At 38.4% G+C, this 27,266-nt stretch overlaps 1 protein-coding gene across 4 annotated transcripts in view; it reads left to right on the forward strand.

Moving 5' to 3' along the window:
• ELMOD1 (ELMO domain containing 1) overlaps nt 1-27,266 on the forward strand; it is a 75,659-nt gene that overhangs the window by 17,528 nt on the left and 30,865 nt on the right. For all 4 annotated transcript variants that reach the window (XM_016921918.4, XM_016921917.4, XM_016921920.4 and 1 more), the window contains 5 exons: nt 9,463-9,564; nt 21,780-21,925; nt 22,063-22,091; nt 22,944-23,041; nt 27,002-27,131. In XM_016921918.4, coding sequence (XP_016777407.1) covers nt 9,548-9,564; nt 21,780-21,925; nt 22,063-22,091; nt 22,944-23,041; nt 27,002-27,131 — 420 coding nt within the window. In that variant the 5' untranslated portion in view covers nt 9,463-9,547. The remainder of the gene's footprint in view (nt 1-9,462; nt 9,565-21,779; nt 21,926-22,062; nt 22,092-22,943; nt 23,042-27,001; nt 27,132-27,266) is intronic.

The raw sequence follows: 27,266 nt of genomic DNA on the forward strand, positions 1-27,266 counted from the left end.
ATGAAGCCTCAGTAAAGAATAATATAAAACTCATGTATTTTCGCTCCATTGTATAATTTCTTCCCATAAAATTTTCTGATTTAGAAACTTCTAGATCTGTAATATATTTGCTTCAGGAAAGGAGAGAGGTTATTTTTCAGTGGCAGGGTAACTGTTTTTATATGGGAGTCCTCCAGGTAGCTCCCAGAGGAACACTGTTACTCAGATGCGTATGTACATCCTGGCTTTGATTATCCCTAGCTTTGCAGTTTAGTTTGAAATGAATATACTGTGTATTCTCTTTATTCTCATGTCAATCCAGAAGTTTACCTTTGATTTCCAGAGGGAGCACAGGAAAGTGATTAATAGCACTACCTCGGTAGCCAAGCTGAAAGGGTTTGAATCTCCGCCACATCCTAGCTGTGTGACCTTGGAAGGTTCCTTACCCTCTCTGTGTTTCAATTTCCTCAGCTGCAAAATGGAGATAATTGTTATTGTTCACTTCATAAGATGACAGTTAAGATTAAGTGAGTTAATACAAGTAAAGCTTATAGCATATTGCCTGGCACATAATAAGTACTTTGTGAATATTTGCTATTATCATTAATTTTATAAAACTTTAAGCTAAGACTTAACTTTTAAAATAAAATTTTGTTTATAAATGTGCTCTCTACAACTTTTTATTAAACTGGGGTAATCTCAAATTAGGAAGATTATAAAAATAGTATTTACTTTGTAGATTACCTTTTATTTATGTATAAACAGTTTGAGTCCACTAGCCTTTTGGTTGTTACAGGGGATAAACTTGGAATGTGAAGAGCTACACAGAAAGTAGCTTTCTTTGTCTCATCTAGGGATTTCAAGATTTTTAAGAAAGGAGTTCCGTCCCTTCTAGTTGAGTCTCTAATTCATTCCCTGGGGTGCTTAATAGAGAGATCGACTTCTAAGAGTTAGGGTTACCCCGTAGCACTTTACAAAGAGCCTCAGGGGGCTTCTTGCTCAAAGGAAGCAAGGCTGGTTTCTTGATGCCAGGCGAGAGGATGAGTTTTCAGAAGTAGCAGACCACACTCATTACCGCCCCTTTTCTCTCAGCTGGAAAAGAAAAAAAAGACAAGAGGCAGATAACCTCATAGCTTAGCACTGAAGTATCAACTGATCTCTAGGGGCGTTTGATATGACAAGCACAATCATTTGATCCTTCCCTTTGGATGAGTTCAGGCCAATGTCCCTGTATACATTGAGAAAAATTACTACAAATCAGGGGAACAGGTTAGTACACCCAGGATTATAATCATATTCTTTATTTTAGTTAAAAATAAATCTACAGATTTGTTTTCTTCCAATTGGGAGATTTGCAGTTTGTTTTATTAGTACTGTGATTGAGTAATGCTGGTAAAAAAGTACTTTTCTAAAAAAGTACAAAGTTCATTTTGACAAGTATATATTAAGCAAGCAGTGTGTCAGGCATTGTACCCGTCCATGGGTGTCCTAGAAAAGCATACAGTCCAGAGCAGAAGGAGACATGAAACAGATAATTTTGGAACAATATTAGCGATTTATTAGTAACACAGAGCAGGTAATTCTAATGTCCCCCTTGAAAAACACCTCTAGAGAGGAAGTCTTTGGGAAGGTTCAGCACAGAGAATGATTTTTATGTTCATCTTGATTTTTGTGAAGCAGGTGGCATTAAAGTTTATGTATGAACAAAAAGGGTGAATTTTTCTATATGTAACTAATAACTGAGTAAAGCTGAATTAAACAAATAAAACGTCAATATCTGGGCCAGGCCTGGTGGTAAAGTGATCACAGTACTTTGGGAGGCCAAGGTGGGCAGATCACTTGAGGCCGGGAGTTCGAGACCAGCCTGGCCAACATGTCAAAACCCCGTCTGTACTAAAAATACAAAAATTAGCTGTGTGTGGTGGTGTATGCCTGTAATCTGAGCTACTCGGGAGGCTGAGACACAGAATTGCTTGAAACCGGGAGGCGGAGGTTGCAGTGAGCCAAGATTATGCCACTGCACTCCAGCCTGGGTGACAGGGTGAGATCCTATCTAAAAAAAAAAAAAAAAAAAAGTAAATATCTGTATTTTTCAATTAATGAAACAGGTATAAACCAGGCTTACATGTAACCATATTGAAGTCAATAGGCTGATGTGTAAAAATACAGGAGAAGTGTATCATGGCTGCCTCATTGTTAGAATGCTATGCAGAAGAAGAGTGAACTTAAATTCTTCCTATCCTGAAAGGGCTCCATATTCCATAAATGATGCTGGGATAGCATGCTAGCCATATGCAGAAGAATGGAATTGGAACCCAACCTATCACTATCTACAAAAATTAACTCAAGATGGATTAAAGATTTAAATGTAAAACCTCAAACTATAAGAATCCAAAAAAAAAAAAAAACCAAAAAAAGAAAACCTAGGGAACACCATTCTGGATATCAGCCTTGGGAAAGAATTTATGACTAAGTCTTCAAAAGCAATTGCAACAAAAAACAAAAAATTGATATGTGGGACTTAATTAAAGAGCTTCTACACAGCAAAAGAAACTATCAACAGAGTAAACAGACAACTGACAGAATGGGAGAAAATATTCACAAACTATGCATCTGACAAGGGTCTAAAACCAGGCTTAATTAAACTAAAGAACTTCTGCATGGCAAAAGAAATTATTGACAAAGTAAACAGACAACAGACAGAATGGGAGAAAATAGTCACAAACTATGCATTTGACAAGGATCTAAAACCAGAATCTATAAGGAACTTGAACAATTCAACATCCAAAAAACAAATCACCTCATTAAAAAGTGGCCAAGGCTGGGTGTGGTGGCTCATGTCTGTATTCCCAGCACTTTGGGAGGCCGAGGTGGGCGGATCACAAACTCAGGAGATCGAGACCATCCCGGCTAACACGGTGAAACCTCATCTCTACTAAAAATATTTTTAAAAAATTAGCCGGTCGTGGTGGCAGGTGCCTGTAGTCCCAGCTACTCTGGAGGCTGAAGCAGGAGAATGGCGTGAACCTGGGAGGTGGAGCTTGCAGTGAGCCTAGATCAAGCCACTGCACTCCATCTTGGGCAACAGAGCGAGACTCCATCTCAAAAAAAAAAAAAAAAAAGTGGGCAAAAGACACGAACAGACACTTCTCAATAGAAGACATACAAGCAGCCAACAAACATGAAGAAAATGCAAATCAAAACCACAGTGAGATACCATCTCACATTAGCAAGAATGGCTATTATTAAGAAGTCCAAAAACAGCAGATGCTGGCAAGGCTGGGAGAAAAGGGAATGTTATACACTGCTGGTGGGAATGTAAATTAGTTCAGCCACTATGGAAAGCAGTTTGGCAATATCTCAAAGACGTTAAGACGATCCACCATTTGACCCAGCAATCCCATTGTTGGATATATATCCAAAAGAAAATAAATCATTCGACAAAAAGACAAATGCATATGTTCATCACAGCATATGTTCACAATAACAAGACATGGGATCAACCAAGGTGCCCATTAACAGTGAACTGGATAAAGAATACGTGTTATGTATATACCATAGAATACTACATAGCCATAAAATGGAATAAAATCATGTCCTTTGAAGCAACATGGATACAGCTGGATGCCATTATCCTAAGAAAATTAACACGGAAAACAAAATACCAGATGTTCTCACTTATAGGTGGGAGCTAAACATTGGGTACTTATGGACATAAAGATGGCAACAATAGACACTGGTGACTACTAGAGTTGGGAGGGAGGAGTGGAGCAAAGGTTGAAAAACTAACTATTGGATACTATGCTCACTACCTGGGTGACAGGATCGATTGTATCTAAACCTCAGCATCACGCAACATACGCATATAACAAACCTGCAAATATACTCCCTGAATTTAAAATAAAAGTTGAAATTATCTTGAAAAAATTCTCCCCATGCTTAGGTCCTGCTGAACCACTTGGGAAATGCTGGTTTGGCTATAGCGGAGGCTTAGTAGAATGAAATAGATGAGCTCAGTACCACTCATGGAAAAATAATTCAAAGGGCATTTCTTATCAATAGTGGCTCAGAACATCACACACACAGCTATGATTTGCTAAACACAGATTGTCTAATTAACAGCAAATAGAACATTAACAAGTGGGTCTCCTTTAAAACAAAGCTACTTGACTTTAAAAATAAACAGTAATTTTTCGTTTTCTATATAAAGCATTTAGCATAGTTATTTAATGAATATTCTGTGAATAATGAGTTAAATAGCATTTGCACAGGCTTCTTCTGCCACCCAAAGCCATTTTTGGTGTTTCCTGTTTGGGGGACAGATAATGAGATCTAATTGTTATCTTTGTTTCCTGTTTGGGGGACAGACAATTAGAACTAATAGTTATTTTCCTTCCCTTCACTTTTCCCATTCAATCAGCAAGTCCAGTTGATTCTACCTTCTAAATATTTTTTACTTCTGTTCAATTCTCTCCCTCCCCACAGTCATCATCCCAGTTCAGGTCACACCAACTTGCGAGAATTTATTTTAACAGTCTCCTAAGTGATTCTTCACTTGACAAAATGATCTTTTACTTTAGAGGAGAACATAATAAGAATGACAAAATAATAATATTAATAATAAATACTACTCACTGAATGTATATTAAATACCTGTAACTATGCTGAGTGCTTTACATGCTTTGGTTCTTTTAATCCTTAGAACAATCCTACAAGCTAATTTAATTACTTACCCCATTTAATCCTAGAGAGGTCAAGCAACTTGTCTAAAGCTGCCACTTGGCTAGTGGTAGATCCTAGATAAGAACTTTGTCTCCAAAACTTGTGCTCTCAACCACCATGCACACTCCCTGCCATATCTGCCAAATTTTCTCTTAATAGGAAGGCTCTTTTACTGTATTAAACTATGCTGCGTTACTCAGCACAATATTGGACACATAAACATTCAAGAAGTTTTTACAAGGGATAAATTCAAGAACTATTATGTAAAGAACGGGGAGTTAAAGTATTATTTCACTTATCTCACATCATTATTAAATAAATTTTTTTTTAGGTAAGCCAATTTTATATTTAACTGAAATCAAACCACTTAACAGTACAGAATTCTTAAAAATTTAGATAAACTATTTCTAAAATGCAATCCATTCTTTACTACCTTAGTTGCATGAGAGTTCTTTTTCAATCGTATCCTAATGACAAAGAGCTTTTGTTATGAACAAGTGTCATATATGCTACTTATTTAGTAATTCCTTCTGAACTATGGTTTTAATTACCATCTACATGCTGAGGAAGCCCAAATCTTTGTTTCCAACCTGTGTTGTCTTCCTGACCTTCAGGTCCATGAATCTTTACCACTTGGTCCTGAAAACTAAAAATGTTCCAAAGACCTTTTTATACCCAGATCCCCAAATATCCTTCTCCAAAATATCATATCTTAATGAATAATTCCTCTGTCTATCCAGTTGCTGGCCACAAACATGGACATAATGTTCAACTCCCCCTTTTCCTTTGCCAACCACTGCCGCAGTCAATCAATTAACAAAGGTCCTATTGAATCTACCTTCTAACTATCTCTCATATCTTTCACACCTCTGTCTGTCCATTACCTTATCCTGCCATTAATATCTTTGCCTGGGTTATTGCAACAAGTCTGTAGATGGTATCCTATACCTATAATTTTAGGTATAGGATTTATTCCTCATATTACAATTTATTCTTCATATTACAATCAGAGTATTTTGTTTTGTTTTGTTTTGAGACGGAGTCTCTGTTGCCCAGGCTGGAGTGCAATGGTGCAATCTCGGCTCACTGCAACTTCCACCTCCCAGGTTCAAGCAATTCTCCCGCCTCAGCCTCCTGAGTAGCTGGGGCTACAGGCACACACCACCACACCCGGCTAATTTTTGTATTTTTAGTACAGACAGGGTTTCACCATGTTGGCCAGGATGGTCTCAATCTCCTGACCTCGTGATCCACCCACCTCGGCCTCCCAAAGTGCTGGGATTACAGGCATGAGCCACCATGCCCGGCCCAGAGTATATTTTTTAAACTAGAGATCTGATCATGTCACATCTCAGCTTGAAAGCTTTCAATAGCTCCTTATTGCTCTTCAGATGAGGTTCAAACTTCAACATTACTTACTAAGCCTGCTTGATCTGACCCTTACTTGCTTTTCCTTATCTTGCCATCACTATTTTTCCCATCCCTCTCACTGAGCACCACACTAAGTCATATTGGAACTTTATCTCTTATACATATTCTGCATTCTTTTGCCTGTAGGGCTTTGCATGTGCTATCTGGAGAACCCCCAACCCCTACATCTAGGCTAAGCATCCCTCCTACTCACTGCCACAGCACCTATTTCCACTTGTAATACTGTATTTAAGTCCCTGTTTGTTTCTCTGTATCATCTTCTCTCCTCTCCTCCCCAAAGACTGTTGCATCTACAGGGTAGAGCTATGCCCCTTTTGTTTACCCTATAGTATCCCTAGTGCCTCACTATGTCTAGAGCGTAGCAGGCATTAACATTTTATAAACTATTTTGAAAACAGTTTTAGATTTACAGAAAAGCTACAAAGATAGTACAGAGGGTTCCCTTATACTTTCCCCTGTTGTCAGCATCTTTTTTTTTTTTTTTTTTTTGAGACGTAGTCTCACTCTGTCGCCAGGCTGGAGTGCAGTGGCGTGATCTCGGCTCACTGCAACCTCTGCCTCCCAGGTTCAAGTGATTCTCCTGCCTCAGCCTCCCGAGTAGCTGGGATTACAGGCACACGCTGCCACACCCAGCTAATTTTGTATTTTTAGTAGAGATGGGGTTTCACCATGTTGGCCAGGATGGTCTCGATCTTCTCACCTCATGATCCACCCACCTCGGCCTCCCAAAGTGCTGGGATTACAGGCGTGAGCCACCACACCCAGCCTGTTGTCAGCATCTTACGTTAATATTATACATTTGTCACAACTAATGGACCAATACTGATACCTTATTATTAACTAAAGTCCTTGCTTCATTCAGTTTTTCTTAGTTTTTACCTAATGCCCTTTTTTCTATTCCAGGATCCAATTAGGATAACACATTACGTGTAATAGTCATAGCTCCTTTGGCTTGTACCTCTTGGCTGTGATAGTTTCTTAGACTTTCCTTGTTTTTTAAGCTTTTCAGAGTTTTGAGGGGTACTGACTAGATATTTTGTGGCATGCACTTGAATTGGGGTTTGTCGAATGTTCTCATGATTAGACTGGGGTTATATGTTTGGGGGGGTAAAGTGCCATTTTCATCATATCAGGTCAAGGTTACATGCTATCAACATGACTTATCACTGGTGATCTTAGCCTTGATCACCTGGCTGAGGCAGTGTTTGTCAGGTTTTTCCTTTTTTTTTTTTTTTTTTTTGAGACAGAGTTTCACTTTTTTGCCCAGGCTGGAGTGCAGTGGTGCCATCTTGCCTCACTGCAACCTCTGCCTCCCAGGTTCAAGCAATTCTCCTGCCTCAGCCTCCCAAGTAGCTGGGATTACAGGTGCCCACCACCACACCTGGCTAATTTTTGTATTTTTAGTAGAGATGGGGTTTTGCCATGTTGGCCAGGCTGGTCTCAAACTGCTGGCCTCAAGTGATTTGCCTGCCACCTTCCAAAGTGCTGAGATTACAGGTGTGAGCCACTGTGCCCGGCCCTACTGTAGTTATTCTTTTTTCCCCTTTCCACACTGTACTCAGAAAGTCATATGTCCAGTTTATATTTAAGGGATAGGGAGGTTTTTTGGTTTGTTTTTGAGACAGAGTCTCACTCCTTCACCCAGGCTGGAGTGCAGTGGCGCATTCTCGGGTCACTGTAACCTCCACCTCCCAGTTCAAGTGACTCTCCTGCCTCAGCCTCCTGAGTAACTGGGACTATAGGCACGCACTACCACACCCAGCCAATTTCTGTATTTTTAGTAGAGATGAGGTTTTTTCACGTTGGCCATGCTGGTCTTGAACGCCTGACCTCAAGTGATCTGCCTGCCTCGGTTTCCCAAAGTGCTGGGATTACAGGCGTGAGCCAGGGTGCCTGGCCTGCTTCACCTACTTGAGGGCAGAGTGGCTACGTCAATTATTTGACCATTGGGAGTTCTTTCAGTTGATTGTTGTGTTTATTTGACACACGCCTATTTTGTTTACCTTGAGCACTTCTTGACTTTCTTGTGCTGCAATATGCTTCAGGTTCACCTTGCCCTGACCCAGCTTTAGAATCAACCATTTCCCAGGGTCCCCTAGATGCTTTTATTGTTGAATGTATTAGAAATTATGATCTGAGTGTTGGGTGGGAACTAACCAAATTAAATTAAAATTTGGATTCATTTAGAAAAAACACAAAAGTACAAAGGATAATATATGTTCCCACCACTCAAAATGAATAAACATTATTTTTCCTTTTATTTTGCCTCAGATATATTTTAAGAAATAAAACACACAAAGTTGAGAAGATCATTTTTCTCCTTCCAATCCTAAACCCCACCTCTCTTCCCAAAAGCAACCACAGTCTTAAATTGGTGTATAGACAGTTTTTTCAAGCATGTATGGAATATTTACAGAAATAAACGTGTTAAATAAGAGACTGGCTTTTATTCGAGCTAAGTATGAGTTCCCACACTCTGGGCTGTTCTAGTTGGCAATGTGTCTCTGCCCGCAGCTCTTTTTCGAATGTATATTCGTTTCCTTGCATTTCTGCTGCAGTGGATGTTCCATTTCTCTCTTTTCTCATGAGATAACTTCTCTCCACTTGCAGACACTCTCTCTTCTATAGTCTGTTTTATCCCCTCTCATCCTAACTTGCTGCTTTGCAGGCTGCTCCTAGTGTCTTCCTTATCAAAAGGAAGAAGGCTGATAACCTGATGTACACTTTGTGAAAGCAAATCATAAACCAAAAAGTGCCATGCAAATATCAAATCTCACTGCTCTGTTCACAGTGCCAAAAGACAATGGGGCCTGGGGCATCATTCATTTCTTTGTAGTATCTTGCGCTTTAAGTGATTCTTGAGCTTGAGCTCTTTAACAGTTGTCTTTTATCTTGAAGTTAGTTGGTTCCAGTTATTTTTGAGTTGTACTTCTACAAAGTTGGGGCCGCCAGATACTAGACTATTGGATATCTGGAAATCCAGTTGGTTAATTTTATTGTTCTTCATTTTTATTTTTCTTATGAATACTATTCCTAAAGATAGGAACAATACCCAAAATAAAGGAAAAGATTGATATTGAAGAGATTGCTCATGAAATTCATAATTTCTCCAGCAAGTGACTTAAAATGAAAGGCTAATTGTATTAATATAATTATAAAGTCTATACCTGTAACCTCTATCCATTGAATTGCATTGCTCTGTGGGCAGTTCTGTTGATAATGTTCTGGGTGGCTGGCATGTTAACTGCTTGCCTCAGTAAGCAGAAATTTTTGGTTTGCAGCTTCCAGCCTTATTAGTAAATATACCTAATATCTAATTTCTTCCCACAGTTGACACTTACTTTGACAAAGGCAAATTTGGAAGCAATTACTTGAGGACAGTTCATATAGCATCTGGACAGTCAACACGGGCACCATGAAGCACTTCCTGAGGTATGTGTTTACGGTTCCCTGGCTGAGCCCTCTGCAGTGGAGAAACCTCCTCACTGGTTAGGGTAATATTACCAGTCATCGTTTGTGATCCTGTGACCAGGTCTTCTAAGATTCTGTGAAATAGCACTGCATTTTTGCTAAGAATAACTTGGCCATGAGATTCCTCTGCTAACTCTATATGCGTGCTGATGATAAGACAGAGCACTTGTAGATGGCGAGAGAGTGTGGGCACAAAAGCATGGCACTTTAGACAGCCCTGGTGCCATGTGTCTCTGCACAGTGGTACACCGCTGGCCTGAAAGGTTTAAGGAAATAGCTGTCAATGAATCACTTAATACAATTTGTGTAAAATCATTTTCTGGAAATAAGTATCCTTTTAAATATCCTTTAATTTAGATTTTGGTTGGCTGGCCAATCCATATGGGCATTTTAAATTTTTGTGGGCGGTCAAACTATATGTTCTAAGCTTCTGCTCTTCTTACCTCAGTGATGTCTCTGAAATTTGTATCAATTGTTGGTTCCCTGAAGATTGTGCTGGACAGAGTATGCCATAAATTGGCATGTTTGGGGTGATCTTTTTTAGTTTTGAAAAGCATTTGACTGGACCTAAAGTTATAATTATTTTCAAGAGTATTGACTGTCATTCAGTTGTCTATTAATGGAATTCCCAGATAAATTTTGCATAATATTAAAATACGGCAAAATAAAGTTAGTCAGGTCCTGAATGTGAGAAAATACAACATACTTTCCAGAAGATCGGGCTTCTTTTCCTCAAGATGGTGACCTGCTTCTGTTACACGTTCTTGTCTTTCGCTCGGGCCTGTTTTCTCTAAGCAAATTAATAGGCTTGCATCTTTTAAGAAATGATTTGATTCCTACAATGGCCATAATTTAAGATCCACTGCCCCCCACCCCAGTGGTTTTGGTTCCATTGTTGTTTCTGGAGCACCCAGATCAGTTTGTGTGAGATTCACTGGGTTTTGATGCAGCTACTGGTAGTATACTGGATCTTCGAATTGTGAAAACCTCTCAGGAAGTTACTGTGAAACAATTTATAGGCATCAGCATTTGTTTTATTGTACAGAATACTGTTTATCTTAGCTGTGTAAAAATATAGTATTTGAAAAATCACGAGGACATTTGCCAGCCAAGTATTTGACCTAATATGTTCTTGGTTGTCATGGTAATTAACTGATCTATCTATACATTCATGAAAATTTGGCATTTGTGCACACCTCCTGAATGTAAACATGGTGTCTTTCATCTGCAGAATCATGTTAACAGAAAGCTTTAGTGTGAGATGAAGCTTAGAATTTAGGAGCTCCCTTTGTAAAAGTGGTGATGATGGTGGTAAGGTTGCCAAGTCTTGTACTACTCAATTTCTTCCTCAATGTCTTATTTGTTTTAGAAAAACTCGAGCAGCCTCAAAACCAGTCATTTTAGGAAAAATAGTAGCCTTTGGTTCTGTTAGTTTTATTGTTAAACTGAATAGGCGCACAAAGAGTACATTTTTAAATTAATTTGTATATGATGATTTAGAACTGGTACAGTGAAAATCTACCATTGTAATTTTGCATAGACTAGCACCAAGGGTTACAGAACCAACACATCCCTATTAGTTATGTGTTCTGATAAACATTTTTTTCATGTAACTTGGAGTGTATATTTTATAAATATTATATGGCATTGATTATTTATGTGAAACTAAAGCTAGGATAACAGATTGTACATTAAAACAGAAACTTGAGGATTTTCATTGACCATTGGTTTTGAAATAATAAAAGGAAACTTGATCATTTCCCTTCTTTAGTTGATTTATTTTCTGTAGTCCATTTCCACAGATGTTGGACGATTTTGGCAATCTTTTCATTTGAACCAAAGAGAAGGTTATGTAAGCAAAGCCTGAATGAATCAGGTGTTAATTCCTGAGCTCAGCAAATGTATTATGGAGAATGAGGAGCTGACTTTTCACTGGGAAGAATTCAGCATTATTTAAAAGCCCACGCAGTGATTAATCTGTCAACTTCTGAGATGCTCCAGAATGAAATGCTCCATGCACAGTCCCAGAAGAAATTAGGTTAACCTTAGAGAAACCAGGTTGTGGGAAAAAATGGATTTTGATCTACATTTAGGATACATGATACCCAATTGCTACCATCAGATATATTAATGATATAAATATTCAGAGCAAAAAGGAATAGAGAAAATATTCAATGTATGTCAAAAATTACATGAAATATAAGGAATAAATGCTATTCGATTGGTACACCTGGCTAAAATGTGTATTTTAAATTGAGGATAGAAATGGGATATTGGGTATGTATCCCCAGACCATCCAGTCTGACTTTAGCCATGATGTGCATGAAAAGAAAACATGAGGCTGGGCGTGGTGGCTCACGCCCGTAATCCCAGCACTTTGGGAGGCCTAGGCAGGCAGATCACGAGGTCAAGAGATCGAGACCATCCTGGCCAACATGGTGAAACCATCTCTACTAAAAATACAGAAATTAACTGGGTGTGGTGGCACATGCCTGTAGTCCCAGTTACTTAGGAAGCTGAGGCAGGAGAATTGCTTGAACCAGGGAGTCAGAAGTTAAAGTGAGCCGAGATCATGCCACTGCATTCCAGCCTGGCAAAAGAGCGAGACTCCGTCTCAAAAACAAAAAAAAAGAAAAGAAAAGAAAAAGAAAACATGGGATAACATGGATAACAAAACATATCTACATGTGATCAGAAAAAGAAGGAATATTTTTTAAGTCCCAGCTAGAACAAAAGCTTAGGGTTTCATTTTTGTAATATATTTTACTAACTTTAATTCAGTTGATGTGTATAACAGAGAAGTCTGAAGACTTGTGCTGAAGATCATTTCCCTCGTTGGGATTTAGTTATTGAGGTTATATTTTTTAAAGTTATCAGAACATGATTAATTTTGGAAATTAATAAAGGAAAATTTTAAAGTCACCCATGTAAATCATTGCTTCCAACTGTTCCAGTCTCAGAATCTCAGTTTCTTGGCCCTGCATCTCACCTTGTTATTTTCCTTCCTCCAGCAGAAAAGAGGAAAGGAAAATATCTGCCAAGCTCAAACCTCTGTGGGAGGAACTGAGCAATACAGCAGACTTATCCCATGTCCCAACTTTGAGGCAATCAAGGGAAAAAACTATTTTTCCAGTATGATTAGGTAAATAAGGGCTTACAATTAGCAAAAATAACTACAAATTGGATTTTTAAGTCATTCATACTTGATTAATATCTTGGTCCACTAATTCATTTAGTGTGCATTCATTGCTAATAATGCAAGTATTTATTCCACTTTCATTCTCTCTTCATAGCCAATGTAATTAAGTAAGACATAACATCCCATTTTACAAAGGAGGACAAGGAGGCTTAGTAAAGTTAAGTGACTTCAACAAAGGCACATAGATGTTTGAATGCAGGCCTCTTTGACTTCCAAGCTGTTTCTCATGTTTGTATCGCATTACCCCATTACTGTGAGCCCACTGTGAGGTATTGTAGGTGATTCAAAAATGAATGTGAGGGCCAGGCATGGTGGCTCACACCTGTAATCCCAGCACTTTGGGAGGCCAAGGCAGGTGGATCACCTGAGGTCAGGAGTTCAAGACCAGCCTGGCCAACAAGGTGAAACCCCATAATACAAAAAATGGTTGGTCATGGCGGTGGGTGCCTGTAATCCTAGCTACTAGGGACGCTGAGGCAGGAGAATCGCTTGAACCCAGGAGGCAGAGGTTGCAGTGAGCCGAGATCACGCCACTGCACTCTAGCCTAGGTGACAAGAGCAAAACTCCATCTCAAAAATAAATGAATGTGAGACGTCTCTGTTCCAAAGTAACATACCACCTGGTAAGAGACGAGTTGTATGCATACGAAACTAAGATATATAAAGGAATGAGATCAGTGACAGGTTATAAACATTTTGTGAAGGAATATTCAGGAAACGCTTCATTGAGACAATGTTGAGAGAAAGGAAGGACTAGGATTTTAATATTTTAAAATAAGGATAGAAGATGTGGGATGCTGTAAACAAGGCCAAGAAGGCATGACTGGTGCCATAAGCACTAGTGGTCCAAGTTTGTTAGATGTAGACCCTGTTTGGGGTGAGTAGAAGACAAGTTGCAAAAATCAAGTTAGGAGCAGTTCTTGGTCACCTTTGCAAGCACAGCATGAAGCAGCCCAGAGCATGGCAACATTTTCACCCCAACTTGAAGAGCACCTCAAAGAGGAAGGAGAATCGGATAAAAATATCTTTTCCCCTTCTAACATGTCTGGCCTTCACTTAGAGCCAGAAATCTAGTCCAATCCCTTCACCTTATGTGTGAGAAAGAAGAAACCCAGAGAAGCAAAGTAACCTCTCCAAAGTCACATAGTTCATAGAGGCAAATTTGGGCTAGACTCCAAGTCTGACTTTCAGACAAGTTAGTCAAACTTTTTATTCAGCATGACCCACTTTCCATTGCTTTTGAAGAGCAGAAGGTGCAGGAACGTGTAGTTGTTCCAGAATTTGATTAGCATTGCTTGAAGCATTGACTGAGCTTGTGAGATATAGAAGCTAAGTCCTGAAAAAGGGAAAGTTTATGGCCTGTGCATCCAAATACCTCTCTCACTGTAGACTGGTACTTTTAGCTGTAGTGTTCTCTTTTCTATGGTGCATACATGTATGAGGTATATTTTTACATGTATGTGTGCATATATATGACACATACATATATAAACACACACAAATATGCACATATATATATACATATATATTTTTATTATACTTTAAGTTTTAGGGTACATGTGCACAACGTGCAGGTTTGTTACATATGTATACATGTGCCATGTTGGTGTGCTGTACCCATTAACTCATCATTTAACATTAGGTATGTCTCCTAATGCTATCCCTCCCTGATTCCCCCACCCCACAACAGGCCCCGGTGTGTGATGTTCCCCTTCCTGTGTCCATACACACATATATTTTAAATTATTTTGCTCCCTGCATTAAAACAAACAAAAGCTGTGTCCACACTCTCATTGAAATATGTTAATCTGCATCTTTTTCTAGGCAATCTCCTGTAGGTGACCTTCCCAGAGCCTGCCCATTGCCCTCAAGCTGTTGTCTGAGATCCTCTGGGAGCTGGATCATGTACATCCCAGCTCTCCCGCCCCATGGCTTTCCCTCAGCTTTTCAGGGCCAACTCTTTGGCCACTTCACTGTTCGTTAAGCTCTTCCCGCAGAGCATGAGCAATATACCCGAAAGCCATGGGCACTCTATAAATGTTAGTTTGAATTTCATTCATTTACTCATTGGAATTTTCACTTTTGTACTGAAGTGAGGAAAGCACGCTGATTTTCCAGGCTGTTCTGTCTGTCCCTGTGGGATGGTGGAGTTGGCTTTCCTGTCCAACCTGAGAGGAACATACTGTCTCTCTCTCCTCTGCCTCTCCAACACCCTGGGTGTTTTTCTTTTATAGAATTGTCACACTGTTTTTCAACTTTCTGTTTTTACTGCCCTTTTCCTTGCTCGACTATAAGCTCCTTGTGGACAGGGAGGTCATATGGCTTGCTGTGAAAATAAGTTCTTGACTCATGTTCACTTTTTCCACTGCCATATCTCCCACTCTCATTTCTTCTGTACTGCACGGTCAGTCTTATTTTGTATTTGGCTCTATGAAGGAATAAATAAAATAAATTGAAATACCTTTCAATTGTCATTTTTCATTTCCCCCCAACTTATTTCAAATCTCTTTCTTTCAGCTGCTCTAGGTCTTTAACAAAAATGAATTTGTTCACAATACTGAGCATGTCCTCTAACTAGGTTGTTTAAATTTTTTTTGAATTATATTATGTAGCAAATTTATAATAATAACAGGCCTATTTCTTATCCCCTATAGAATATTTTGAACCCTATAATGGATGATGGAGCATGAATAATACCTTTGATGACTTTATTTATATATTTACTTAATTTGGGTTGCCTTAAAAATATTTTTATTTACCAATAAAAGTTTATATTTGAGGTTGCATTTAAATACTTTTAAAATGTCAAAGTATAATGTGTTATAATGTGTTCATTGTTTCTCCTTATAAATAAGTCAATAAAAGTATTATCCAAAGAGTAAAACATAACCTGATTTTAAAAAATAAATCTTGTAGCCAGGCACGGTGGCTCATGCCTGTAATCCCAGCACTTTGGGAGGCTGAGGCGGGCAGATTGCTCAAGCCCATGAGTTCAAGACCAGCTTGGGCAACACAGCAAGACCCCATCTTTATAGAAAATTCAAAAATTAGCTGAGCATGGTGGCGCGTACCTGTAGTCCCAGCTACTGGGGAGGCTGAGGTAGGAGGACCACCTGAGCCCAGAGAGGTTGAGGCTGCTTCAGCCTAGGCAACAGAGTAAGACCGTGTCTTGACAAATAAATAAATAGAAATAAATCTTATAAAGTGTATTTAAGCATCAAAATTTTGGTTGAATAATGATATTGTTAATAAATTAAGAGAAACCTGTACCTCCTTTTCTTTGAAAGGAAAGGGTTACACTATTAATTTATTTATTTTAATTATTACACAATCAACTAGTGCTCTCTAAGCCCTCAGATACAATTTCCCTGGAATATATTATAAACAGAGTGCCCTTTGCTACAACACTATATTTTTGAATAACATTGATCCATGATAGATATATAACCACCAATCTCCTTAAGTTTTACTTTTTCAGAAGTTAGTGTGATCTCTTCAGAAAAAGAATAATGTGAAAAAACCACAGGGCCCCACACTATCTGGGCATGGGATCTTGGAACCTCTCCCCTGCTCTACAGGAAGGAAATACTCTTGTTTTCCGAGAGACCCACGGATGGTTTCTTTGTGTGATTTCACATTTCCAGTTCATGTACCAAGTCCTCTGCAGCCTCTCTTCCTAGTAGAGAGCTCTTATAGGGATGGTCCCATTTACTAGGCAAAGTACCTATTGATAAGTTAATTCCCAACCGATTGTCAGTGCCCCTACTTAGGAACTTCAGTGGAGCAACTAAATGAACTGTCGGGGACATTGAGCCGCTTGCTATTCTTTATGACATTTAGATGAAAAGTATTTCATTTGGGAAACTGTGGTTTGAACCAAGAACTGTGATTATTTTTGTACATATCTTTCATCAACAATAGTGTACTTTTTATTTATTACAGGATTTCTTCAAGCAAGAGTTAACTTTCATTAGCACATTCATTGAAACTGTTCAAAATAAGCCACTTTTCTCTTATTGTTCCAAAAGAAGACGTCAGAGTCACAAATTTAGGATGATGGCGTAGTGTTGCGTTACAGGTACCCACACCCCCTCACCCCACAGGCAAGGGGCTACATGGTTTTAGGCGCATTTCCTGTTTTGAAAGCCCCATCCCTCCTGAATGGATTCCTCTAACAAAGCGCCACAAGACCGGAGGTTGCTTTTGTTTGGTAGCAGAGATATGATCCATTTCGAATAATTTACATTGGGTGGCTATTCTGGTTCAAACTAGAGAATGAATGTTAAATAATAAACGTGATCATAATTGCTTTATGGAAGAACACTGCTGTGAACTCAGCCATAAACATCACTCTGCAGCATATTAATAAAAGGCAGTAACAAAAGATTGGAAATGGAGCATGTGTAGTAGCTCTTATTATTGAATCAGATTCTCCCAGTGTTTAAGCAAGGCATTCATCTTAGGAAGCTACAGTAACTCTTTCTGGAACACTATCAAAAAGCTGTGATTAAAAAACAGAAATAAACGAAAAAACTGCTGCCTATGCATGTAGTTACTAGAAAGAGGAGGTGGTGATCAGTATTTTCTTCATCTAGCCTTGAGGATTTAATTGTTGTTCCTACAAAATCTAACAGATTTTTTTTAGTAGTGAGTCAAGAATCTTCCATCAAAATGAAGAAAACTAAGTCTAGTGTTATGAAGAAGAAAAGCGAATATTGCCCAATTAAAACTAAGCTTATTGGTTTCCTGATTCAGCCTAGCAGGGAAAGGAGCAGAGCCATAAACCCCCTGAGCAGAGGGTTCAGAAGGTGAGGAGGGTGTGAAACAGGAGGTTGAGATTAGTGCTGGTACAAGAGACAGTAAGTGGGTTCTGTCTCACAGGTACATTTGAAATGCCTCCTCCCAAAGCATGCAGTCATGAAAAAAAAAAAAAAAAGGACATAAGACAAATGAAATTAAAAGGAGGAAAGGGTACAATGAATCCCAAAATCCTTAAACTCAAATAAGAAACAGATACACCTTTTCTTTCTCCCTTCCTTATTCTCTTCCTTCCTCTCTCCCTCTGTTCCTCCCTCCTGTCCCTCCCTTCCCTCCTGTCCCCCGCTTCCCCTTCCCCTTCCCTTCCTTCCTTCCTTCTTTCCTTATCTTCTTTCCTTCTTTCTTTCTTTCCTTCTTTTCTTTCTCCCTCTCTTTCTTTCTTTCTTTTTCTTTCTTTTTCTTTCTTTCTTTCTTTCCTAAACAACCACTGATTAGCTCAAGAGCATTTACAGATCTATTTCTTTATTGCTTCCTTTAAAGGGTAAACATGTCAAACCAATATAACATTCTCTCAAAATAGTTAATCATTTTTATTGTTCTGCTTTTGATCCTCAGCAGTTTTTCCCATAAACTTTGTGATTTAGGGACTTAAATAGGTCCAAATTATTTAAGAAGTGAGCTCCTGGCAGTATTTGATGGTGAACAGCCAGCCTGAGTTGCTCACATGGAGGTTTTGAGGAGTTGGTCCTTTTATAAGGAAGCAAGTTGTATATTGTTTCCAAAGTGAGGGATCACCCTGATGTTTCCATCTCTGACCATGACCTGCCTGGACCAGGTTTATAACCTAAACACAAAATAAATTACACCTGTCAAAACATAATTTGATCTGATGATCTGGATTAAAAAAATACAGTAACTAGCATAGCAGGAAAGTATGGTACCTAGCATAGCAAGCTGAGGTTTTAATTAAATATTTGTGGGCATGTTGGCCCATTAGAAAAATAAGGGGAGAAAATAGAATATATCTTGGATAATAAGTAGCATTATCAGGTCCTGTTGGCCTAGGAATTATGAAAGAACAAGCAGCGTATAGATACCATTTCATAATTCAAATGTGCACAATTGAAATTGTTTATGATTATGTGAGAGAGATGTGATTTACTTCACAGAGTGGTGAACCCTAAGAAATGATGCTTCATCCCTAACACCTCCTGTGGATTTCTCCTGGCTTTCATGTCTTTGACCGTATGAGCATCATCAAGGAAGTTTTTTTTAAAAGATAAAAGCAAACAGAATGAGATATCTTTTCTTCCTTTTGATGTAAGACTGTCTTGATGCAAAACAGTAACACAGTCATTTTTCTCATATACAAGGATGCCAGTGGGAGAAATTAGAGTTGGGCTGTAGGTAACTCTATATATGGACACTTCCTGCCACTTAAGATGACACTTCTTAGGTCTCAAGCCTCCTCTTTGTGTAGACCTGATACAGAGGTCACAGGGAAGACTTTTTGTAGCTTAATTTAAGCTCTGTTTGATGCCTTGGAACCTAAATAGGAAGAATACAGAGACACTCCATGAATGATCATAAGGGTCGTCCTCTTCTCTAGGAAGATTTAGTACAAACAGAACTGGATTATCACATAGTTCTACTTTTGCTAGAGTTCTGCCACACAGACTTGAAAGGTAGCTTCCTTTGAGGTGCAAGCCCGCAGATGGGGTGGACTTCCCTGAAAATTGCACATGGAACAGATATTAGGGAAAGCTTTTATCTTTGACTTAGTAATTAATAGTATATATTAATATGTTAATGTATATACATATATATCCCAGTAATTAATATCATTACCATTTGGCTGGGGACCAGTTAACAAGATATTGCTCAATCTTTTTTTTTTTTTTTTTGGCATAGCTATCCAGTAGTTAGAAAATGAAAAACATTTTCCAAGAGAGCAAGCTGAGGGTTTTTTTTTGTTTTGTTTTGTTTTGTTTGAGACAGAGTCTTGCTCTGTCGCCAGGCTGGAGTGCAGTGGTATGATCTCGGCTCACTGCAACCTCCGCCTCCTGGGTTCAAGCAATTCTCCTGCCTCAGCCTCCCAAGTAGCTGGGATTACAGGCATGTGCCACCATGCCCAGCTAATTTTTGTATTTTTAGTAGAGACGGGGTTTCACCATATTGGCTGGGATGGCCTCGATCTCTTGACCTCTTGATCCACCCGCCTCAGCCTCCCAAAGTGCTGGTATTACAGGCGTGAGCCACTGCGTCCAGCCCTGAGGTTTTATAAATCTTCTCACTTGTCTAATTAAAATATCCCACTAAATTTATTTTTAGGGCTACTGGGTTTTGTTGTTGTTGTTTTTTGGGGTGTTTTTTTTTTGGAAGCTGTTAAACTAAATCCTAACAGATCTTAGGATATATTTGACTAGAACAGTTGAATGAACAGTAAATCCATTTTTGTCTTTCCGCAGAATCTGGTTGACTTTGTACTGACTATACATGGAAATTTTATATGCACTTTTGTAATGGCTTTTGGTGATCATTTTATACATCATAATTTTAGTTATAATTTTCATTTTTTAAATAAAATCATACATATTTATTATAAAAATGTACTTAATCAAAAAAGAAAATTAAAATTACTGATTATTTTACTACCAATCAATATCACTGTTAACATTTTTGTTGTGTATCCTGCTTTATACATTACTATTAAAATTTTTGTTTTATTTTTTAAATGAAAAGTGGATTATCCCATACATATTTCTTTTTAACTTTTTACTACTTGATAAACATATCATGGATATTTTCATGTTATTAGATATTCTAGGACATAATCTTGTTGCCTGCAAAGTATTCCATTATGTTATCTCAGTGCAGCAGCTTGGTTGTTTTGTACGGTTTCTTTCCATTTCCTTTGCATTTATAAGATATAAACTCCATGCCTTTGTGCAAATCAGACTGTTTGAGTTTTTATTTTTAACACAAGGCTGTTGAAGCTATTGGAACCAGAGCAATTTAAGGAAAGGAACACGGCCAAGGTTTTGATTCTTTTTCAGGGATGGATCACATTGTAGAGGCTACTAGTTAACTACTCCAGTATATCTGAGTGACCATGCATCACCTTATTTTAGAACTGGAAGGAATTAGTGAACTTTTGAGAATAAAGAAAAATCTTTTCCAGATGACAACAAAAGGAAGTAATATAAATAATTCTGCCTCCTGGGAATGTACAGTATAAAGAGAAAATAGGTTGACTATATAAGTTCCCGGATAAGTCCCCTTTACCACTAAAGCTTAAGTCATTTGAAATTCTGAACCGTACCATGAAATAGTAGGCACTCACATTTTTAAAATTAAAAGTCTTCATAAAAGATGGACTTACATGGGCCACAGATGTGTGAATAAGCACATGACTGGTGACAATATAGTTCATCATTTGTTGCGGTATTGCTGGAGTGAGGTAGGGTGTACAGTAAAGAAAACTTTCTTTAGCAAGAGCCAAGAACAAACTTCTCAAGAGGAGTTTTTGAAACATTTAAATCACGGAAGGTCGTCACCTCTAGGAAAATCAAAGGTCAAGGGTGCTTGTTCAGTGAACTGATGAGAAGGGCTTCTGACAAGGCCAGGGAATGTTAGGATAGGTCAGCAGAAAAGGCAGGTGGCCACAACCAAGTCCTCAAGGAGGTCTGCAATGCCTAAGGGAAAGCAGAGGGAAAGAGGAAAGAATGGGAGCAAGGGAAGGAATCAAGCAGTGGGATTGGTGGAGGGTGAGGAGGACACTAGGGAGGGGCTGAAAATGGACAAGGGCAAGCTGAGAGGCTGTTCATGGAGGCAAAAGAGGAGAGCATGTTCTTCCCCCACGTCAAAGGGAGGGGTGACTCCTAAAACACAAGCAGTATTAAAGGATTCTGTTTTCAAGGTACTCATTTATTTCCAAGATGTTTTTAGGCAAAGGAGGGAAAAGAAAAGATTCTAATGCTTCATCCTCAGTTTGTTGGAATATCAGATTTACTAGCATAGAAAATTCTGGAGTTTCTTACAGTCATAGTAAGTGTAGCTACTGCAAATAAAGTAGCATGGGACTAGAAACATATGTTAAGTATAAGGTGATTTTTCTAACCCCTGATTTTCTCCTGGGCTTCTTTTCTTGCTGGTGGTGGCTGCTTTCTCTTCTCTTCCAGAGTTCTATTGGAAGGGTGCTGTCTTTTGTTTTTCACAGAATGTTGATCCAGGTATGCCTGTATTTTTACTGTAAATTTCTGTGGCGCTGCCTGAAATTTGTAATGAGGAAGCTAACTGGAAGATGTGAACTACAACGGATCTGTTACAATACCAAGCCGGGAGCTTCTAGAACCATGAAAATCGGTAAGCCTGAGACAAAGAAGTAAGCAAAAGGTAGAGTTGGTATGATGGAAGATACGATGTTATCTTTCAGTGTAGTAATTCTAAACCATGTGTAAAGTATAATCTTTGAATGACTGTTTTTGTTGCTGCTTTCACAGAAACATCACTGAGGGATTCTAAAAGTAAGGTAAGTAAAATTATTTTTCAGCAGCTTTTTTTTCACTTGGAAGCTTACCTCTATCATAAGAAGTAAAAATTCTAAGAAACCAAAATATACCACTGGCTAGGAAAACTACTGCCAACTGAGAAGAAATAATCATTTGCCCATTACAAACCACTGTACTATTTACATGAGAACAGCCACTGTATGTGAATTTCTAGGCAGGTTTGTGAAGTACTTATTACTTCATTGTCAAATGAACCCTTTCTTATACCTCTTCCCAAATCATAAAATAAATATTCCTTGAACATAGTAACAGTATTAACTCCCTACTATTTCCTCAATATCCAAATCATTTAACATTATACTTAAGATTTTTCAATAACATCAAAGAAGCCACTATGCTAGCTTTTGTAGCATAGTGGAGCATCCACATAAGAAAGAAAACCTATTTTCTTTTTCAAGATTCTTGATAATTTTATCTTATTAATTTTGACATCCTGAAGACTATCTCCCTCATGTGCCTCACTCTTTAGTCATAAACATAATACCCCTTAACAACAGAAACTATGTTGGGTGAGGAAATGAAAATATTACATTTCAATATAGGTAGCTTGAAACAGGAAAATGGTAAGAACAAAACCAAAAAAATTGTATGTGTTTTCCTGATTAAAGTAATCAGGAAAATTGCACTACCCCCCCACCCCCATCGTGAAAATGTCAAATTTATTAGAATTCAAGTACGCTAAATCAACTGTTGCTTTTAACTTAAGTCTTCATATAGAAGCTTAAGCAAATGTTTGAAGCCTCTATCCCAGTAGATACTGATTAAGCCTCTGGTGTTAATGAAAAGGAAAGTGATTAAAACATGTTTTCCAGCTGTTGCAGACTTCTGTGAGTGTTCACCCTGATGCTATTGAAAAAACTATAGAAGATATCATGGAACTGAAAAAAATTAATCCTGACATAAATCCACAGTAAGAATATGTTTCTTATGTCAAAAATACAGAACACAAATCACATGGCCACAGATTTAGTGTTTCTCTGTCTCCTCTCTTTTTTTTCTCCCTCTCTCCCTAAAATAATCATCTGCCATGTTTTGACTTTCAGATGAGGAATAAAGAAAAAAAGTACCTTTTTCATGTTTGTAAATGGCAGCAACTTTGTACTTCCTTTGTGGCTTATGCTTCTCAGATGCAAAGAATGTAAGAAATGTGTTGAGTGCCCCGATAGAGAAAGATGAACCCATTCATCAGCAATCACTCTATCTGATGCCTATGTTTTACGCTAACAGTAAATGTTCAAATTGTAAATGTGCTTAAGCTGATTCTGTTCCATCTAGAATAGTCCTTCACTTCCTTCATGAATATTACTTTATGACAGGCTGAGAATCTTGGAGACTGTTTCTACCTGCTTGTCAAGAAGACAGGCATGTGTGGGAAGGAGAAATGGTTTTTTTATGAAGACTTTAGAACTTCATAATTTATTCCTCTCATCTTGGAAGTATTAAAATGCATTTGGCAATGTTCGTGACATTTAAAATTAGCTTTATATTTTCCACTGGGTACAGCAATTTTTCAGTAAAATTTTGCACTGAGGACACTGGGTAGAATAAATTCCAAATGCAGATATATTTAGAGAAGGTTTTAGGTTGGTAACAATCAAACTGTCTTTTAGATGTTCGTGTCTGAGAACTTTAGATGTTACCTTTGAGAAAGGCTTTTATTAATAATTACAGGAACTGTAGCTGAAGGGAATTTCAGAGCACACTTGCATAGGTCTATCTCTTGGGAGGATTTTGGATACTAGCTATCAAGGGGCTCATCACAAAAACTCCATTTTCGCCTGGTCTCCATAGCATTCTTTGGCAGCCACTTCAGTTCATTAGCTGCCTTTTGCCTATTCAGCTACCAAAGGTTGATTTACTTATATAGTAAAGGTCTTTTTGAAACCTTCTAACATATATTTTATTCCTCTGGGAAGGTGATAAGAAGGCAATTCATTATAAATAAGATTGAACGAAAAATTTAAGACTACAACTGGCAAGAGGGATATATGAGTCCTGTACTCATGTTTAGAGACTGGATTAGATTTAATAGCAAATCTTTTCTATGAAAGTTATATAAGGTGCATTCAAGAGCATTTCTTTGCCATCCATTCTCTTGTTCTTATTTTTTTAAAAGACCCTTTTAGGTTCAGGTTGAGGATCCCTAATCTGAAAATCCAAAATCTGAAACTTTTGGGCATTGACATCATGCCACAAATGGAAGATTCCATAGCTGACTTCATGTGACAGATTGCATCTATTATTAAAAATGTTGTATAAAATTACCTTCAGGCTATGTGTATAAGGTGTATATGAAACACAAATGAATTTCATGTTTAGACTTGTGTCCCATCCCCAAGGTATCTCATTATGTATATGCAACTATTCCAAAATCTGAAACACTTCTGGTCCCAAGCATGTCAGATAAGGGTTACTCAACCTGTAGTATTTTTTTTAAATCTCCATGTGGATTCTAGTGCCTTTTTTACAGAGCGACATTGATAAGCTCTGATATAAAAAAATTAAGTACTTTTCTGAGAAAACAAAGAAATAGCTTAGAGATGGGGGAAACACTTTATAACTTACCAAACTGTTACTATTAACCTCACTTGTTTTAATTACATTTTTTAAGTGCTGCTTATGGTGGCACTAAAAATTATGACAGAGAAAATTTATTTATTTATTTTAATCTTTTTTTTGAGACAAGTGTCTTGCTCTGTCACCCAGGCTGGAGTGCAATGGCGCAGTCTAGGCTCACTGCAACCTCCGCCTCCTGGGTTCAAGCGATTCTCCTGCCTCAGCCTCCCAAGTAGCTGGGACTACAGGCACGTGCCACCACATCTGGCTAATTTTTGTATTTTTAGTAAAGATGGGGTTTTACGGTGTTGGCCAGGCTGGTCTCAAACCCCTGACCTCGTGATCTGCCCGCCTCTGCCTCCCAAAGTGCTGAGATTACAGGCGTAAGACACCGCACCTGGCCAGAGAAAATTTAATTGACTTTCCTTATTCCTGCCTCTTATATTCCATCCATTCTCCTCTTTCCCTCAAAATTAACACTATTCTCCATACTACATTGACTTTCTAGGTGGCTAGTGCTATGGTGCCCTTTCCTAAATTTTAATATCTGGCCTAGTTGTTTGGTGCCATGGTAACAAGTAATGATGAAAGTAATTCACTGAATACGACTTTATTAAAGTTCAGTATTCCTAGGCTGTCTGACTGTCCTGTACGTTTGGAGCAGGTACACAGTTCTAAGTTCTGTTGCCCTCAACTTGAGATTTAACATCTGTGCATGTCATTTACCCCTAAAAAAAATATGATGATGTACAGTGATTATAATGACCACCACCACACCACCTCAAACATGCTCAAAGTCCATGAGTGAACAAGACAGAAGACTAGATTGGAGAGTATCATATGCAATTGCCAATGTTCAGCCATTTTTGAGCCACAGAAAATACATGACTCTAAAGAATTTAGGAGGAAAAAATAAACGTGAAGTACTACTTTTAGACCTTTAGATTCTACGTTACTTTAGAGGCTGTAGAAAGGGAAAACAGCATTCCGATCACAGAAAGTAATGATCCTCTGTGTGTTACAGTTGCCAGATTGTTTTCTGTTCTAGTGATATGCTTTAAGGGTACTGTTATTCAAATAGTGTACATTCGGAGAGGACTGAGAACGATCATAAAACATCTGAAAACCGGCTGGGTGCAGTGGCTCATGCCTGTAATCCCAGCACTTTGGGAGGCAGAGGGAGGCAGATCACCTGAGGTCAGGAGTTTGAGACCAGCCTGGCCACACATGGCAAAACTCCGTCTCTATTAAAAAATATAAAAATTAACTAGATGTAGTGCTGGGCGCCTGTAATCTCAGCTACTCGGGAGGCTAGGGCAGGAGAATCACTAGAACTCAGGAGGCGGAGGTTGCAGTGAGCCAAGATTGTACCACTGCACTCCAGCCTGGGTAACAGAGCAAGACTCTGTCTCAAAACATAAAACATAAAAATAAAATAAAACATCTGAAATAAGATGTCCCATGAGAGGGAAATGAAGAAATAAGAATTCTCTTTTCCCTAGAGATTAGAAGACTCACTATCTTAAATAGTCATGGCACTGGAAAGGTGGAAATAAATTTGCTCAGAGAACAGAATTTGAACCACTTTGTAATAAGCAAAGCAGATTTTGTTTCAGCATAAGAAAAGGTGTTCAGACAACTACAGCGGTCAGAATGTAATAGAACATCTTGCAAAGTTGTAACTACCCTCTTAGCACTGTCTCCCCTGAGGAGGACACTCCTAAGTGGAGGTGGTGTTGTTATTGTTATTTTGTTTCACTTCATTTTGTTTTGATTTTTTTTCCTTGAAGCCCTTAAGGGCTTTTTCTGTTGTCCTCATCCTCATTCTCTTCCACACATCTTTCTAAGGTAATTCTGATATGACCACCTAGGGGGGTGCTATATAATCCCTAAGAGCCCAGTATTACCTATAATTTCAAGTAACCTGCTTAAAGAAATCCCTTGTGGGTTTTGGTTTTGTTTTGTTTTGTTTTGGTAGAGATAGGATCTTGCTTTGTTGCCCAGGCTGGTTTTGAACTCCTGGCTTCAAGCAATCCTCCCATCTTGGCCTCAGAAATCCCTTATTTTTAAGTCATACCATTGCAATTTAGCTTTAGAAAAAGTCAGACTTCGAGGCAAATTTTAGCCAGATTCTACAGTTGTCCGTGTGGAGATTTAATAAGAATTGTGCTTCTATTAAATAGATCATCTTTGAGCAATTTCCTGAATATTACATTAATATGAAAAGTTCTATCATGCATACATCGAGTGAACAAATGCCAAAGTGAATGCCCTGTTCTTCCTTGTGTGTCTCTTCTGTTTTTGAACACCCTAGGCTGGGAATCTCTCTTCAGGCTTGCCTTCTGCAAATCGTTGGGTACAGGAACCTTATTGCAGATGTGGAAAAACTGCGTAGAGAGGCGTATGATTCTGATAATCCCCAACATGAAGAAATGCTTTTGAAGGTTAGTGCTTGAACACATTTCGGTTCTTCCTCTAAGTCAGCTGACATTTGCCAGGCACCTGCTATGTGCTAGGTGCTGCTCTGGACATCAGGGGTACAAAGATGGATCAGACACGGGCACCTAACTGGTTGGTAA

Source organism: Pan troglodytes, chromosome 9, assembly GCF_028858775.2.
Source record: "Pan troglodytes isolate AG18354 chromosome 9, NHGRI_mPanTro3-v2.0_pri, whole genome shotgun sequence".
Taxonomy (NCBI): domain Eukaryota; kingdom Metazoa; phylum Chordata; class Mammalia; order Primates; family Hominidae; genus Pan; species Pan troglodytes.